This window comes from Pristiophorus japonicus, chromosome 13, assembly GCF_044704955.1.
Source record: "Pristiophorus japonicus isolate sPriJap1 chromosome 13, sPriJap1.hap1, whole genome shotgun sequence".
Taxonomy (NCBI): domain Eukaryota; kingdom Metazoa; phylum Chordata; class Chondrichthyes; family Pristiophoridae; genus Pristiophorus; species Pristiophorus japonicus.
Genome location: NC_091989.1, coordinates 77474710 through 77490725, shown reverse-complemented (window position 1 = coordinate 77490725; position 16016 = coordinate 77474710). Strand labels below are relative to the sequence as shown.

Sequence of the window (16016 nt, the reverse complement as noted above, 5' to 3'; positions counted from 1 at the left end):
CACAGGATGCTAGACCGGTCCATCACAAGGCCAGAGCTGTACCCTATGTGATGAGGGAAAAGATTGAACACGAACTAGACAGGCTTCTGCGGGAAGGCATTATATCATGTGTGGAATTTAGCGGCTGGGCAAGTCCCATCATCCCAGTCATGAAGCCTGATGGATCCGTACGAATCTGTGGGGACTACAAATCTACCATCAACAGAGTCTCCCTACAGGACCAGTACCCGCTGCCCAGAGCAGAGGACTTATTTGCCACGTTGGCTGGAGGTAAACTTTTCTCAAAACTAGACCTCACATCTGCGTATATGACGCAAGAATTGACCGAGGAATCCAAGCTACTCACCACCATCAACACACATCGAGGCCTTTTCATGTACAATCGATGCCCATTTGGCATCAGGTCGGCAGCTGCCATATTCCAGCACAACATGGAGAGTCTGCTCAAGTCCATCCTGGGGACGGTTGTATTTCAAGACGACATACTTATCACGGGCAGGGACACCAACTCCCAGCTCCGCAATTTGGAGGAAGTACTAAAGCGGTTGGATCGGGTAGGCCTATGAGTCAAGAAATGCCTGTTTCTCGCACCCGAGGTTGAATTTTTGGGCAGAAGGATTGCCACTGATGGAATCTGCCCAACAGAGTCCAAAACAGAAGCAATTCGCCTGGCACCCAGGCCCCAGAATGTCTCAGAACTGCGTGCCTTTCTCGGGCTACTCAATTACTTTGGAAATTTTATGCAGAACTTAAGCATGCTGCTGGAGCCTCTCCACGTGCTACTCAGGAAAGGGTGCGATTGGTTTTGGGACGCTCAGGAACGCGCCTTCAATAAGGCACACAACCTTCTGTGTTCCAACAGTGTTTTGACTTTCTTTGATCCAGATAAAAAGCTAGTTCTCACATGCGATGCGTCAGCGTATGGGGTCGGGTGTGTTTTGCAACATGTCAATAGTGCAGGCAAATTACAACCCATAGCTTATGCCTCCAGGTCACTTTCGCGGGCGGAGCGCGGGTACGGAATGGTAGAGAAGGAGGCACTCGCGTGCGTGTACGGTGTCAAAAAGATGCACCAATATCTTTTCAAGGCCAAGTTCGCGTTAGAAACCGACCACAAGCCCCTCACGTCCCTACTATCCGAGAGCAAGGCAATAAACGCCAACGCCTTGGCGCGAATTCAACGGTGGGCACTCATGCTGGCGTCCTACGACTATACCATAAGGCACAGACCAGGCACAGACAACTGTGCCGACGCGCTCAGCAGGCTACCCCTGGCGACCACGGAAGGGTCTGACGAACAGGACTGTGAGATAGTCATGGCAATCAATGCCTTTGAGTCCACAGGTTCGCCCATGACGGCTCACCAAATCAGAGCCTGGACGGCCAGCGAACCCAGGTTATCCTTAGTAAAAAGATGTGTCCTAACCGGTGACTGGGCAGAGGCTCGTGATGCCTGCCCCGAGGAATTACAACCCTTTCACAGGCGCATGTATGAGCTATCACTACAAGCAGACTGCCTGATGTGGGGCAGCCGAGTAGTCATGCCTCTGCGAGGCAGAGAGGCATTTGTCCGGGAGCTCCCACCGCGAGAACCTGGGGATCATTCTCATGAAGGCCAGCACGTCTGGTGGCCTGGTATTGACGTGGACTTGGAGCTCTGCGTCCGACGGTGCACCATTTGTGCCCAACTCAGCAATGCCCCCAAGGAGGCTCCCCTGAGCCCCTGGCCCTGGCCTACCAAACCGTGGTCGCGGGTGCACGTAGACTATGCGGGCCCATTCATGGGCAAAATGTTCCTCGTAGTTGTAGATGCATTTTCAAAGTGGATCGAATGCACCATTTTAAACTCGAGCACAACCTCCACCACTGTGGAGAGCCTCGCAACCATGTTTGCAACATACGGAATCCCTGACATATTGGTCAGTGACAATGGTCCGTGCTTCACCAGCGCAGAATTCCAAGATTTTATAATTGACCACAGCATAAATCACATCAAGACGGCACCGTTCAAGCTGGCCTCCAACGGCCAGGCGGAGAGAGCAGTTCAAATCATTAAACAAGGCATGCTTAAAATCCAAGGTCCCACGCTGCAGGGTCGCCTGTCGCGACTGCTACTGGCATACAGATCTCGTCCGCACTCATTGACTGGGAACCCCCCCGCGCAACTGTTGATGAAAAGGACTTTAAAAACAAGGCTCTCATTAATCCTCCCAGACATGCACGAAATCGTTGAGGCAAAGCGCCGTAAGCTGACTGAGTACCATGACAGAAATTCGAGGGGGAGAGGGAATGAGATAGGGGACAGAGTGTTTGTACTAAACTATGGCAGGGGTCCCAAATGGCTTGCAGGGACAGTAACGGGCAAGGAAGGAAACAGGCTACTGGTAGTACAAATGGACAATGGCAAAACCTGCCGGAGGCATGTAGACCAAGTCAAAAGCAGATTTACCAACAATACTGCGGAACCGGAGGCAGACTATAAAGTGGAACTCACAGAGACCAGACAGAGGGAACAACCTGAGGAAAGGGCAATCCCAACAGACAGCCCAGGCAAGTCAACAACAATCACACCAATCGACACAGACAGCCCAGGCGAGTTACCAGCAACCACACCCAAAGAAAAGCAGACACTAAGGCAAACAACTGAACCACAACTCAGATGCTCCACGCGAGAGCGTAGACCACCTGAGAGACTGAACCTATAAAGACAATAAGACCTTGGGGGAGGGTGATGTCATGTATCTTACATTATTATATATAACTGTATCCTAACATTCTATACATGACTGTAATAAGATATGAACTGTAACCACCAGCATACCTTACCACCAGGGGTGCACTTGCAAAAGAGACAGGTATATAAGCACAGGTCTCAGGCAAGTGCAGCATTCCAGAGCTGTGAAATAAAGGTGCAGGTCCAGAGTGACCTTGACTTCACTACATGCCTCGTGTGAATCTGTACTGAGTGGACAGGACTTTACACCGGGGTTGGGGAAAAAGACCTGCCTGTTGCGAGGGGGGTGTGGGGCCACCACAAGAATGTGTCGCCGCTGGATCGAGCGTCCCGGGGACTGAGGTGGGCGAGGCCGAAGAGGCCGAATCTGAGCCCACCCAGTCAATAATCAACATCCCCTGGGATCTGCTCGACCTGGCAAAAAAACAAAAAGGAGAAATAAATGAATCTCAAGAACCCGCACCTGCTGGGCCGGAGGGTGGTGGCAGGGAGGGTGAGGAACCCCAATCTTTTTCCCTCACGTTGGAGCCGGGGGATCTGGAGACACTGGAGCTGTTTTTTGGCCCGGTTTCTCCGTGTTCCCCAGTGCCTGGGTTGGAGGGGGAACCTCATCCGCTGCCGCTTCCCGACCCAGCATTCCAGGGGGAGCCCAGGGGGGACACCTCTGCCGACGATCCGGGGGTAGGATCGGGACAGAGGTAGGGCCGGATGGTGCGGCCGGGCCATTCGCCGTACCCCGTGCGGTCGATGGACCGGCTGCTGGCGGCGACCTCCTGGAGGGGGACGGGGACTCGGTGGAGGGCGTGGGAGAAGATCTGGAGTCCATCACCAGTGAGGAGGTGGATCTCCTTGTGCCCGCCGCTGAGACCCCCTCATTCCTGCCAAAGAACTCTGGGACTTTTTGGCAATGCCAGGGTCGCCGCAATCGAGCCCATCTGGACCTGGACAAATGGTCCGAGCCGACGCTGCTCATCAGGTCCGTCTGCGCCGCCGTCAAAACCATGGACGTGGGCAGGGCCTTATCAAAACCGGAAAGCCTTGAGCTGCACCAACTCAGAACGTTCCTCGCTGGGCTGCTGAGGGAGTGGAGATCATCAAATGAGGTGGACTCCCTACCGGAGGAGCTCAGGTCTTTTGCCTGGAGCACGACCCATCTCCTCTATCTGGGAGTCTACCTTAGCCCCGACGAGGATGCCTGGCTGGCGAACAGGCAAGAGCTGGAGGCCAAAGTCGCCGCTCGCCTAGGGCGCTGGACAGGACTGCTCTGAGTGCTGTCCTCCAGGGGTCGAGCGTGAGTCATAAACCAGCTGGTGGCAGCTATGCTGTAGTACCGGCTGGTCACTTTGACCCCTCCCCCTGCGTTTGTCGCCAAGATACAGAAGAAGCTGGTGGATTTCTTCTGGAACGACAGGAAGCACTGGGTCTCTGCCGCGGTCTTGAGTCTCCCGCTTGGGGAGGGCGGTCAGTCGTTGGTGTGCGTCAGCACCCAGCTCGCGACTTTCCATCTTCAGACCCTGCAGAGATACCTTTACGTCGAGCCCCCTCCTAGGTGGTGCGCTCTGGCGACGTATTTCTTCCGCCAGCAGCACGGCCTCAACTACGACACGCAGCTCCTGTTTGTGAGCTTGGGGGGCGTCAGGACTGTCGTCCAGGGGCTGCCTGTCTTTTACCAGGAACTCACCAGGGTCTGGAACAAAGTCTCCACCAAGCGCAGCTCTCCACCGGCTGGAGTGGCGGCTGTCCTGCAGGAGCCGCTGCTCAGGAATCCGTACCTCCACGACCGAGGTTTTAGGTGGCAGTCGGACGAGAGGGCTGTGGCTGGCGAGGTGACCAGGGTCAGGGGCCTGCTTGATGGCGGAGGAGCGGGCTGGATGGCGCCAGACACGTTGGCACGGCGCCTAAATTCGGCTGACGTCCGCCGCACGGCCGATGCCATCGAGTCACTAAAAACAGCTCTGGGCCCTGACTCCGTTAGGTGTGTCGAGGAGGCTCAAGCACGTGGGGAGATCCCGTCCGAACTGACCCCCGTCTGGACGGAATTCCTCATCGGCGCCAAGCCCCAAAACCTCCCTTGGGAGCCAATGCCACACAACTTGGGCCTCCTCAGGGAAATCCCCTCCGTGCCTTTCAGTTCTGCGCGAAGGGGTTTCGTGTACGGGCTGCTCTTGCACAGTCTCTACATTGCCATCCTCGTCTGCCGTCCGGACACGCCATGGCGCACCATCTTGCCGTCCGGAGGAGGTGGGAGTCCCCAATGGAATGCTCTCCACGCAGGTGTCCTTCCTCTATTTATTGGGGACTTGGCCTGGAGGGTGGTGCACGGAGCAATCCCATGCAATCGGTTTTTAAATCGGTTCACGGGTTCCCAGGCCTACTGAAATTTCTGCGGTCTGGAGGAGTCCGTGATCCACGTTTTTATTGAATGTACGAGATTGCAGCCCTCTTCCAATATTTGAAGGGGCTGCTCCTCAAATTCTGGTTGCAGTTCAGTCCCACACTCCTGATCTTTGGGCACCCGGTGCAGAGGGGAGCGGGTAGGTCGGAAGGCCTCCTCATAGGACTGCTCCTGGGCCTGGCCAAGGGGGCCATCAGCCGGTACAGGCAGCGGGCAGTTGAGGGAGTCGTTCAGCCCGACTGCCTGCCTCTTTTCCACGGTTACATCCGAGCCAGGGTGTCCCTGGAGATGGAGCACGTGGTGTCCACCGGTACGCTCGCGGCCTTCCGCGAGAGGTGGGCATGGGAGGAACTGGAGTGCATCATCACCACCGGCAACCAAATTTTGATATGGTGTAAGTTACTGCCAAAGTTCAATTTGTTTATTGTGTCAGGTTTAGTGCCCCCTCCGCCCCCCCCCCCCTTTTAGTAAGGGGGCACTTGGTTAATTTGCGTTTTTGGTGCCCTCAAAAAAAAACAAGGGGCGCTGGAATGAAAGTTTCTAGAGTGTGACCAATTTTTAATCAGGGGGCACTTGTTTATTGTCTTCAACAAAATAGTTGTAGAGCTGTTGAGTGGGAGTGGCTTAGCCAGTCACGTGATGTTCATAAGACTCAATAAAACTCAGAGGATCTATGATGAGGCAGGTGGTTGTGAGTCTGGTGGATTTATGAAGGGGAAGTCATGTTTGTCAAATTTGCTGGAATTCTTTGAGGATGTAACAAACAGGGTGGATAAAGGGGAACCAGTGGATGTGGTGTATTTGGATTTCCAGAAGGCATTTGATAAGGTGCCGCATAAAAGGTTATTGCACAAGATTAAAGTTCACGGGGTTGGGGGTAATATATTAGCATGGATAGAGGATTGGCTAACTAACAGAAAACAGAGAGTAGGGATAAATGGTTCATTCTCGGGTTGGCAATCAGTAACCAGTGGGGTGCCATAGGTATCAGTGCTAGGACCCCAACTATTTATAATCTATATTAACGACTTGGAAGAAGGGACCGAGTGTAACGTAGCCAAATTTGCTGATGATACAAAGATGGGAGGAAAAGCAATGTGTGAGGAGGACACAAAAATTCTGCAAAAGGACATAGACAGGCTAAGTGAATGGGCAAAAATTTGGCAGATGGAGTATAATGTTGGAAAGTGTGAGGTCATGCACTTTGGCAGAAAAAAATCAAAGAGCAAATTATTATTTCAATGGAGAAAAATTGCAAAGTGCTGCTGTACAACAGGACCTGGGGGTACTTGTGCATGAAACACAAAAAGATAGTATTCAGTTACAGCAAGTGATCAGGAAGGCCAATGGAATCTTGGCCTTTATTGCAAAGGGGATGGAGTATAAAAGCAGGGAAGTCTTGCTACAGTTATACAGGGTATTGGTGAGGCCACACCTGGAATACTGCATGCAGTTTTGGTTTCCATATTTACGAAAGGATATACTTGCCTTGGAGGCAGTTCAGAGAAGGTTCACTAGGTTGATTCCGGAGATGAGGGAGTTGACTTATGAGGAAAGGTTGAGGAGGTTGGGCCTCTACTCATTGGAATTCAGAAGAATGAGAGGTGATCTTATCGAAACGTATTAGGTTATGAGGGGGCTTGTCAAGGTGGATGCAGAGAGGATGTTTCTACTGATAGGGGAGACGAGAACTAGAGGGCATAATCTTAGAATAAGGGGCCGCCCATTTAAAATTGAGATGAGGAGGAATTTCTTCTATCAGAGGGTTGTAAATCTGTAGAATTCGCTGCCTCAGAGGGCTGTGGAAGCCGGGACATTGAATAAATTTAAGACAGAGATAGACAGCTTCTTAACTGATAAGGGATTAAGGGGTTATGGGGAGCGGGCAGGGAAGTGGACCTGAGTCCATGGTCAGATCAGCCATGATCATATTAAATGGCAGATCAGGCTCGAGGGGTCGTATGGCCTACTCCTGCTCTTATTTCTTATGTTCTTATATTCTTATGAACTGGTAATGCGTAGTGTGATTGTTAAACCTTTGCTAATAAACCAACTAGTTCTTAATAGCAATATGTTAAAACATAGAAACATAGAAATTTACAGCGCAGAAGGAGGCCATTTCGGCCCATTGTGTCCACGCCGGCCGACAACGAACCGCACGGCCCTTGGTCAGCAGCCCTGAAGGTTACATGTAAACCTATGAACAATGAGGGAAAGGCAAAGAGCACCCAGCCCAACCAGTCAGCCTCACACAACTGCGACACCCCTTACACTGAAAACATTCTACAGTCCACCACAACTGGAGTCATGTGGTCTCCTGGGAGAGGCAAAAACCAGATAAAAACCCAGGCCAATTTGGGGAGAAAAAATCTGGGAAAATTCCTCTCTGACCCATTCAAGCGATCGAAACTAGTCCAGGAGACCACCCCGGCCGTATTCTATTCCCTGCTATGAATTCTTAAGCAAAGAACCCACGAAGCAAATACGTTACAGTGGGGATCTGGAACTCATTGCCTGAAAGAGTGGTAGAGGCAGAAACCCTCACCACATTTAAAAATTACTCAGATGTGCACTTGAAGTGCCGTAACCTACAGGGCTACGGAAAGTGGGATTAGGCTGGAGAGCTCTTTGTCGGCCGGCACAGACGATGAGCCGAAATGGCCTCCTTCCGTGTTGTAAATTTTTAAAGTTTTCAATGTTTGTAGATGACACAAAACTCAGAAATGTAGTAAACAATAAGGATTGTAACAGACTTCAGAAGGACAGAGATAAACTGGTGAAATGGGCGGACACGTGGCAGATGAAATTTAATGTAGAGAAGTGTGAAGTGATACAATTTGGTAGGAAGAATGAGGAGAGGCGATATAAACTAAATTATTTAATTTTAAATGAGGTGCAGGAACAGGGAAACCTGGGGGTGTATGTACACAAATCTTTGAAGGTGGCAGAACAAGTTGAGAAGATGACTAAAAAAGCATATGGGATCCTTAATAGAGGCACAGAGTACAAATGCAGGGTAGTTATGCTAAACCTTTATAAAACACTGGTTAGGCCGCAGCTGGAGTAGTGTGTCCAATTCTGGGCACTGCACTTTAGGAAGGAAGTCAAGGCCTTGGAGAGGGAGCAGAGGGAGATTTACTGCAAGGTCCCGGGGATGAGGGACTTCAGTTAAGTGGAGAGACTGGAAAAGCTGAGGTTTAAAAGGAGTCTTGATTGAGGTGTTCAAAACACTTTTGATAGAGTAAATAAGGAGAAACTGTTGCCACTAGCAGAAGGGTCGGTAACCAGAGGACACATGTTTAAGGTGATGGGTAAAAAACCAAAACCGACATGAGGAAACATTTTTTTTACACAGCGAGTTGTGATCGGGAACGCGTTGCCTGAAAGATTCAACAGTAACTTCCAAATGGGAATTGGATAAATACTCAAAGGCCAAAAAATGACCTGGTTGTGGGGAAAGCACAGGGGAGTGGGACTAATTGGATCGCTCTACCAAAGAGCTGGCACAAGCATGATGGGCCGAATGGCCTCCTTCCGTGCTGTATCATTCTATGATTCTATGATTATAGTTCTTTTGAAATCCTCAGGATATCCCAAAGCACTGAAGTACTTTTGAAGTGTGGTCACTGTTGTAATGTACGACAACATCCCATAAAATCACAGCAATTAAATAAATCATCAGATGATCTGCGTCAGTGCTGTTGGTTGAGGGATAAGTATTGACCAGGACACTGGAGGGAACTCCCCTGCTTTTCTTTAAATAGTGCCTTGAGATCGTTTACATCCACCTGAGAGGGCTGATGGGGCCTCGGGTAAATGTCTTATCCAAAAGGCGGCCCCTCCAACAGTGCAGCACTCCCGCAGCACTGCACTAGATTATGGGCTCAAGTCGCTGGAGTGGGATTTGAACCCACGAATTTCTAACTCAGAGGTGAGTAAGCTACCAATGACACCAAATTTTGATGGGGGTGGTTGAGGAAGGAAGGTTGACTCGCACGGTGGCTGAATTTATTTCATCACTAAGCATCTGAACACCACTGAATAAAACAGGTTATCCCGCCATTAATTCATTGCTGTTTGTGGGAGCTTGCTGTGCACAAATTAGCTACTGCGTTTCCCACGTTACAACAGTGAGTGCACTTCACAAAGTTCTCCAGTGCCTTGGGACATCCTGGGGTCAGAAAAGGAGCAGTAAAAATGCAAGTCTTTCTTTCTAATTCTGTTAATGTGGAACCAGGAGGAGGAGGAGTACTGCGTCCAGAGCTTGACCCCAACACATTTGCCTCTCGCCCCCCGCCACCACCAGGTCCGACCGACAGGACAGTTCGGAGTTGCAGCCAGCCAGTATTCCTAACGCCCCTACCAGCGAGCTCCATCAGGGAGCCCGTGGCTCACCGGGTTTATATAGACAAGCCCCAACGACCAATTTCCAGTGAGCCTTGGGCCGGCATCATTGGCTGCACCTTCCAATCATAGTGTCCACACCACGCTGGGCCCTGACACCGTAGGGCTGGAGGGGGTTACAGAGATAGGGAGGGGTGTAGGGGCTGGAGGGGGTTACAGAGATAAGGAGGGGTGTAGGAGCTGGAGGGGGTTACAGAGATAGGGAGGGGTGTAGGGGCTGGAGGAGGTTACAGAGATAGGGAGGGGTGTAGGGGCTGGAGGAGGTTACAGAGATAGGGAGGGGTGTAGGGGCTGGAGGAGGTTACAGAGATAGGGAGGGGTGTAGGGGCTGGAGGAGGTTACAGAGATAGGGAGGGGTGTAGGGGCTGGAGGACATTAAGTCGATGGGGAGGAGTGTAGGGCTGGAGGAGGGTACGGAGATAGGGAGGTGTGAGGCCCTGTGGTCGGGACTGAAGATGATAGCTTCAACCTTCTCATTGACTCATTCTGTAGAGCAACATTCCTTTTCAACATTTCCCGCTAAGGTGTTGTTTATTATGATGGTTTAAAACTATTTGCTTTGATAACCGTACATCATCAATATACATTTGATTTTTTTAATGGAAAATATGATGTAACAAGTAACATGTGATTAGTTCTATTGTGGTGTAATAGTTTTATAGTATGCTGAGAGGGATAATTTAAAAAATCATGACTGTATGAAAAGTGTGTCCGGTCTTTAGTGATCAAAGTCAGTGAAACAATGGTGTCCATGGGGTTCGATGTCTGTTTATAAGTCACTCATCCTTCAGTCTCATTGGTGGAAAAAAGGAGCACCATGCAAAGATATTCCTCTGTTTTTTTTCTAAACCTTCTAAATTAAATTAACTAGTTAAAACTATTAAACCTGAGCCAGAAAACACATTCTAAGGAATGCAGACCTACCGCGAGAAATCACACTCGGAAAAGGCAGCAATAGGCCTTAGTAGGTGAGGCAAGACATCAGAGGGGAAACCCTGCAGCAAACGAGAGCGTTTGACTATAACCTTCCCTGATCTCTGCCTTCCTCCAACTCTGGTCTCTTGTGCATCCTCCATTTCCTTTGCTCCACCATCGGTGGCCATGCCTTCTGTTGCCTGGGCCCTAAACCTCTCTACCTCTCTCTCCTCCTTTCAGACGCTCCTTAAAACCTAACTCACTGACCAAGCCTTTGCTCTAATAACTCCTTATGTGGCTCAGTGTAAGCTTGTGTTTGTTAATGCTCCTGTGAAGTGCCTGGGGACGTGTTACTATATAAACGCAAGTTGTTGCAGTTGCTGATATTGCAAGCTGGACGTCACTCCAGACACAGGTCAGCTGGTCAAAGCTGAAAGTTAACTCAGTCCTGATTAGTTGAAAAATTCCTTCCAGCTTCGCCATCCATTCTGGTGAAATGTGGCCTCTGCAGATATTAATAATGGCTTTCTCACTCCATGAATAAATCAGACTTTGGTAAATGAAACAGATTCCTGTCTAATGCCGAAACTTCCCAACCATGTAAATAGGACTAAAAACACCCCAACATTGGCCTCACAGACCAACAGGAGCAAGCTAGCACTTTCATTCCTATCGCACCTTATCACATCCTCAGGCTGTCCTGGAGTACATTACATAGGAACAGAAGCAGCCTGTTCTGTCATTCAGTTAGATCATAGCTGATCTGCACCTCAACTCTATTAACCCACCTTTGCTCTGTATCCCTTGATAACCTGACTCAACAAACAACGGTCAATCTCAGTCTTGAAAGCTTCAATTGGCCCCTAACATGCATGGCCTTTTGCGGTGAGGAGAGTTCACCCTTTGTGTGAAGAAGTGTTTGTTGATTTCACTCCAAAATGGCCTGGCTCTAATTTTAAGATTATTCCCCTTGCTCTGGATTTCCCCCACCAGAGGAAATAGTTCTCTTGATCTACTCTATTAAATCCCTTTATCATCTTAAACACCTCAGTTACAGCACACCTCAAACATTTTATACTCAAGAGAATATAAGCCAAGTCTATGCAACCCGTCCTCATAATTTAACCCTTTTGGCCCCGGTATCATTCTGCTGAATCTGTGCTGCGCCCCTCCAAGGCCAGTATATCCTTCCTGGGGGGGCGTGCCCAGAATGGAACAGACTACTCCAGTACAACCAATGCATTACAGTTTTTGAAGCACCTCCTCCAGCAGTGTGAATATCCATGTACGAGGCCCCTGCCAGCTAGTGTAGGAATTTTAAAATAAATTCAGCTATCCTGCAGCTTACCACCGCCCCCGCCCTCCCCCCAATCAGCATTGAGCTGTGGCTCGATGGGTAGTCTGCCCCCGGACCCCCGCAGTTGAAGTTACAGTAATACTTATAAAGGCAAACACAGCAGCTAATTTGCAGAGCAAGATCCCACAAACAGCAACTGAATGGCTGTTGAGTGCATCTCATTTTGCTGGGGGTGGTTGAGGAAGGAACGGCTGGTCTGCACACATGATGAAAGAACTCCTTCCTCTTCTTCAGCAAGAACCATGAGATCTTTTAAGTCTACCCGAACTACCGGGCCTCAGTTTAATATCTCACCTGAAAGACAACACCTCCGGCAATGCAGCACTCCCTCGGCACTGCTTTGGAGTGCATGCAGACCAATTGTAGCTGGGAAATAAAACTGCAAGCATTATATAAACTAAGCCCATTTCAGTAACTGGTGACATTACCTTGGAACAGAATGAGCGCCACAGTAAGTGGATGAGATGCTGATGTCGAGCTCCCTCCGAGCCCGTTCGATCACCCGCAGCATTTTGGCTTCAGTTTGCAGATTCAGACCATATCCGCTTTTGCACTCGGCCAGTGTGGTCCCAGTTCTCATCATACACAGCAGTCGGCGTTTCAGCCCCACAAACAACTCCTCCTCTGAGGCCTTCCTGGTATGTTCCACAGTGAAGTGAATCCCTCCTCCAGCAGTGTGAATATCCATGTACGAGGCCCCTGCCAGCTAGTGTAGGAATTTTAAAATAAATTCAGCTATCCTGCAGCTTACCACCGCCCCTGCCCCAATCAGCATTGAGCTGTGGCTCGATGGGTAGTCTGCCCCCGGACCCCCGCAGTTGAAGTTACAGTAATATTCCACAATGAAACGTTTTCCAGTGATGGCCGGTGAACTTTTTGACAGGCGAGGCTCAGCGATACCGGCCTAACCCAGCCTGCATGTCACCACCATTATTGTGTCCAGAGTTATCTTTCATTATAAGAAGAAAACAAGGTCGAAGGTAAGAGCACGAGAGGAATTAGTGAAGAGATGGAGGAGGGGAAGTGAATATTATTGGTAGCCATCTCCTTTTCTTCAACTGAATCGTCCTGATACCCCTCCAATCCCCGAGCCCAGGCTCTCCAGGTGCTCTATTGTAGACCATGATGCTCTGCTCTAGACCATGATGCTCTCTTCTAGACCATGATGCCACTGGACCAAGACCTAGCTCTGTCAAGCCCGTGTGGTGGCTGGTGTGCAACGGTCACCAAACGTTAAAAGAATCCATGCACAGGCATCTTCCACCCTTCAACATGTAATTCTGGACCTGGAATATTAGGTCCTTCTTTGAAACACCTGCGAACGTTTTGGCGTGGAAGCAAGTCATCCTCGATACGGGGGACTGCCTATGATACACTGTTCTAGACCATGTTTCTCTGTTCTAGACCATGATGCACTGCTCTAGATCATGATGCACTGTTCTAGGCCATAATGCTTTGTTCTAGACCATGATGCTCTGCTCTAGGGCATGATGCTCTGCTCTAGGGCATGATGCACAGACTTACCTTCATTGCAAATTCATGAACTCTGTCTCCTGCCCATACTGGATGGGTGTGTGCATCTACCAGACCTGGAAAAGAAAGGTTAAGATGGCACCAAAAACACACTTGAGCGTGGAAGTGTCTTCATTGCAAAGTTATATCATTTAAATTAAGATTTGTCCAAGAAACTAACCTGGCAGCACACACATTCCAGAAGCATCGATTTCTTGGTCAAATGCCACTCCCTGATACTTGGACTGGATAACCTCTGTGGGCCCCACCGCCTCAATCAGCCCATCTCTGCAAATACAGGTTCGAAAAAAGCTGTCATTTGTTGGAAGCAGAAAGAAAGAATTTGCATTTCTGTAGCGCCTTTCATCACCTCAGGACATCTCAAAACGCTGTACAACCAATGAAGTACTTTTTGAATTGTAATCAATATCAACAACAACAACTTGTATTTATATAGCGCCTTTAACATAGTGAAACGACCCAAGGCACTTCACAGGAGTGTTATGCAATAAGAATTTGACACCAAGCCGCATTGGTGAAATTAGCGCAGGTGTGTTTTGAAGGAGGAAAGAGAGATAGAACGGTTTAGGCAGGGAGTTCCAGAGCTTGGTGCCTAGGCAACAGAAGGCAACAGAAGGGGTTATGGGAGGTGGGAGAGGAAGTGGAGCTGAGTCCATTATTGAATGGCGGAGCAGGCTCAAGGGGCCGTATGGCCTACTCGTGTTCCTATTTCTTATGTTCTTAAGGCACGGCCACAAATGATTGAGTGATTATAATCAGGGATGTTCAGGAGGGCAGAATTAGAGGAGCGCAGACAGCTTTGGGGAGTTGTGGGGCTGGAGGAGATTACAGAGATAGGGAGGGGCGAGGGCCATGGAGGGATTTGAAAACAAGGATGAAAATGTTCAAATCGAGGCGTTGCTAAACCGGAAGCCAATGTAGGTCAGCGAGCACAGGGGTGATGGGTGAGCGGGACTCGGTGCGAGTTAGGACACGGGGCAGCTGAGTTTTGGATCATCTCTAGTTTACGTAGGGTAGAATGTGTGAGGCCAGCCAGGAGTGCATTGGAGGTAACCAAGGCATGGATGAGGGCTTCAGCAACAGATGAGTTGAGGGCGATGTTACGGAGGTGGAAATAGACGATCTTAGTTATGCTGTGGATATGTGGTCGAAAACTCATTTCAGGGTCTAATATGACACCAAGGTTGCAAACAGTCTGGTTCAGCCTCAGACAGGAGTTGGGGAGAGGGATGGAGTCAGTGGCTGGGGAACGGAGTTTGTGGCGGGGATTGAAAACAATGGATTCGGTCTTCCCAATATTCAATCTGAGAACATTTCTGCTCATCCAGAACTGGATGTGGGACAAGCAGTCTGACAATTTAAAGACTGATTAATCACTGTTGTAATGTATGAAATGCAGCAGTCAATTTGTGCACAGCAAGCTCCCATAAACAGCAATGAGATAAATGAGCAAATAATCTGTTTCAGTGATGTTGGTTGAGGGAGAAATATTGGCCGGGACAGCGAGGAGAACTCCCCGGCTCTTTAAATAGTGCCGCGGGATCTTTTACACCACCCGAGGGAGGTTCGCGTCTCCTGGGGCGGAGGAACCAGGTCGATTGCAGAGAGACAGTGGGAACAGAAGGAGTTTTGAATAAATTACATTCCCACAATAAGTCGGATTCTCGGACTGGGTGCACCGTTTACAGATTATTCCCCCAAAGACTCGAGCACTTACCTCCCGATCACGATGCTCCCTCGGGAAGTGACTGCAATCTGCTGCATGTCGCCTTTGGTCATGTATTCGGCCCCATTATCACAAACCAGGACCATCTGCGCAGCGTTTTTCACCAGCAGCCCGCACTGTCGCGACATGGTCAAAGTGGGATAGCTGGAGCCCGAGAACCAGCGGCGGCTACTCCCTGCCCGTCCCGCAGTCCCAGACCCTCACACACACAGCCCCCACACACAGACCCTCACTGTCAGACCCTCAGTCCCAGACCCTCACTGTCAAACTCTCAGTCCCAGACCCTCACACACACACAGACCCTCACTGTCAGACCCTCAGTCCCAGGCCCTCACACACACACAGACCCTCACTGTCAGACCCTCAGTCCCAGACCCTCACACACACACAGACCCTCACTGTCAGACCCTCAGTCCCAGGCCCTCACACACACACAGACCCTCACTGTCAGACCCTCAGTCCCAGACCCTCACACACACACAGACCCTCACTGTCAGACCCTCAGTCCCAGACCCTCACACACACACAGTCCCTCACTGTCAGAACCTCCGTCCCAGACCCTCACCCATACAGTCCCTCACCACCAGACCCTCACTGTCAGACCCTCAGTCCCAGACCCTCAGTCCCAGACCCTCGCACACACACAGACCCTCACTGTCAGACCCTCAGTCCCAGACCCTCACACACACAGTCCCTCACCACCAGACCCTCACTGTCAGACCCTCAGTCCCAGACCCTCAGTCCCAGACCCTCACACACACAGTCCCTCACTGTCAGACCCTCAGTCCTAGACCCTCACACACACACACAGACCCTCACTGTCAGACCCTCAGTCCCAGGCCCTCAGTCTCAGACCCTCACACACACAGTCCCTCACTGTCAGACCCTCAGTCCCAGTCCCTCATTCTCACACCCTCACCCACTTGCCTTCCGAGCCGCCCTCACTTCTCAC

The 16016-nt window shown here is 50.2% G+C and overlaps 1 protein-coding gene across 1 annotated transcript in view; it reads right to left on the bottom strand.

Moving 5' to 3' along the window:
* The window catches only part of amdhd1 (amidohydrolase domain containing 1), a 68978-nt gene extending 53786 nt beyond the window's left edge, over positions 1-15192 (bottom strand). Inside the window, exons 1-4 of the mRNA XM_070896700.1 lie at positions 15056-15192; positions 13499-13605; positions 13330-13394; positions 12234-12511 (exon numbers count right to left, since the gene is read on the bottom strand). Of these exons, the coding sequence (XP_070752801.1) occupies positions 12234-12511; positions 13330-13394; positions 13499-13605; positions 15056-15192 (587 nt within the window). The remainder of the gene's footprint in view (positions 1-12233; positions 12512-13329; positions 13395-13498; positions 13606-15055) is intronic.
* Between the last annotated feature and the right edge of the window lie 824 nt (positions 15193-16016).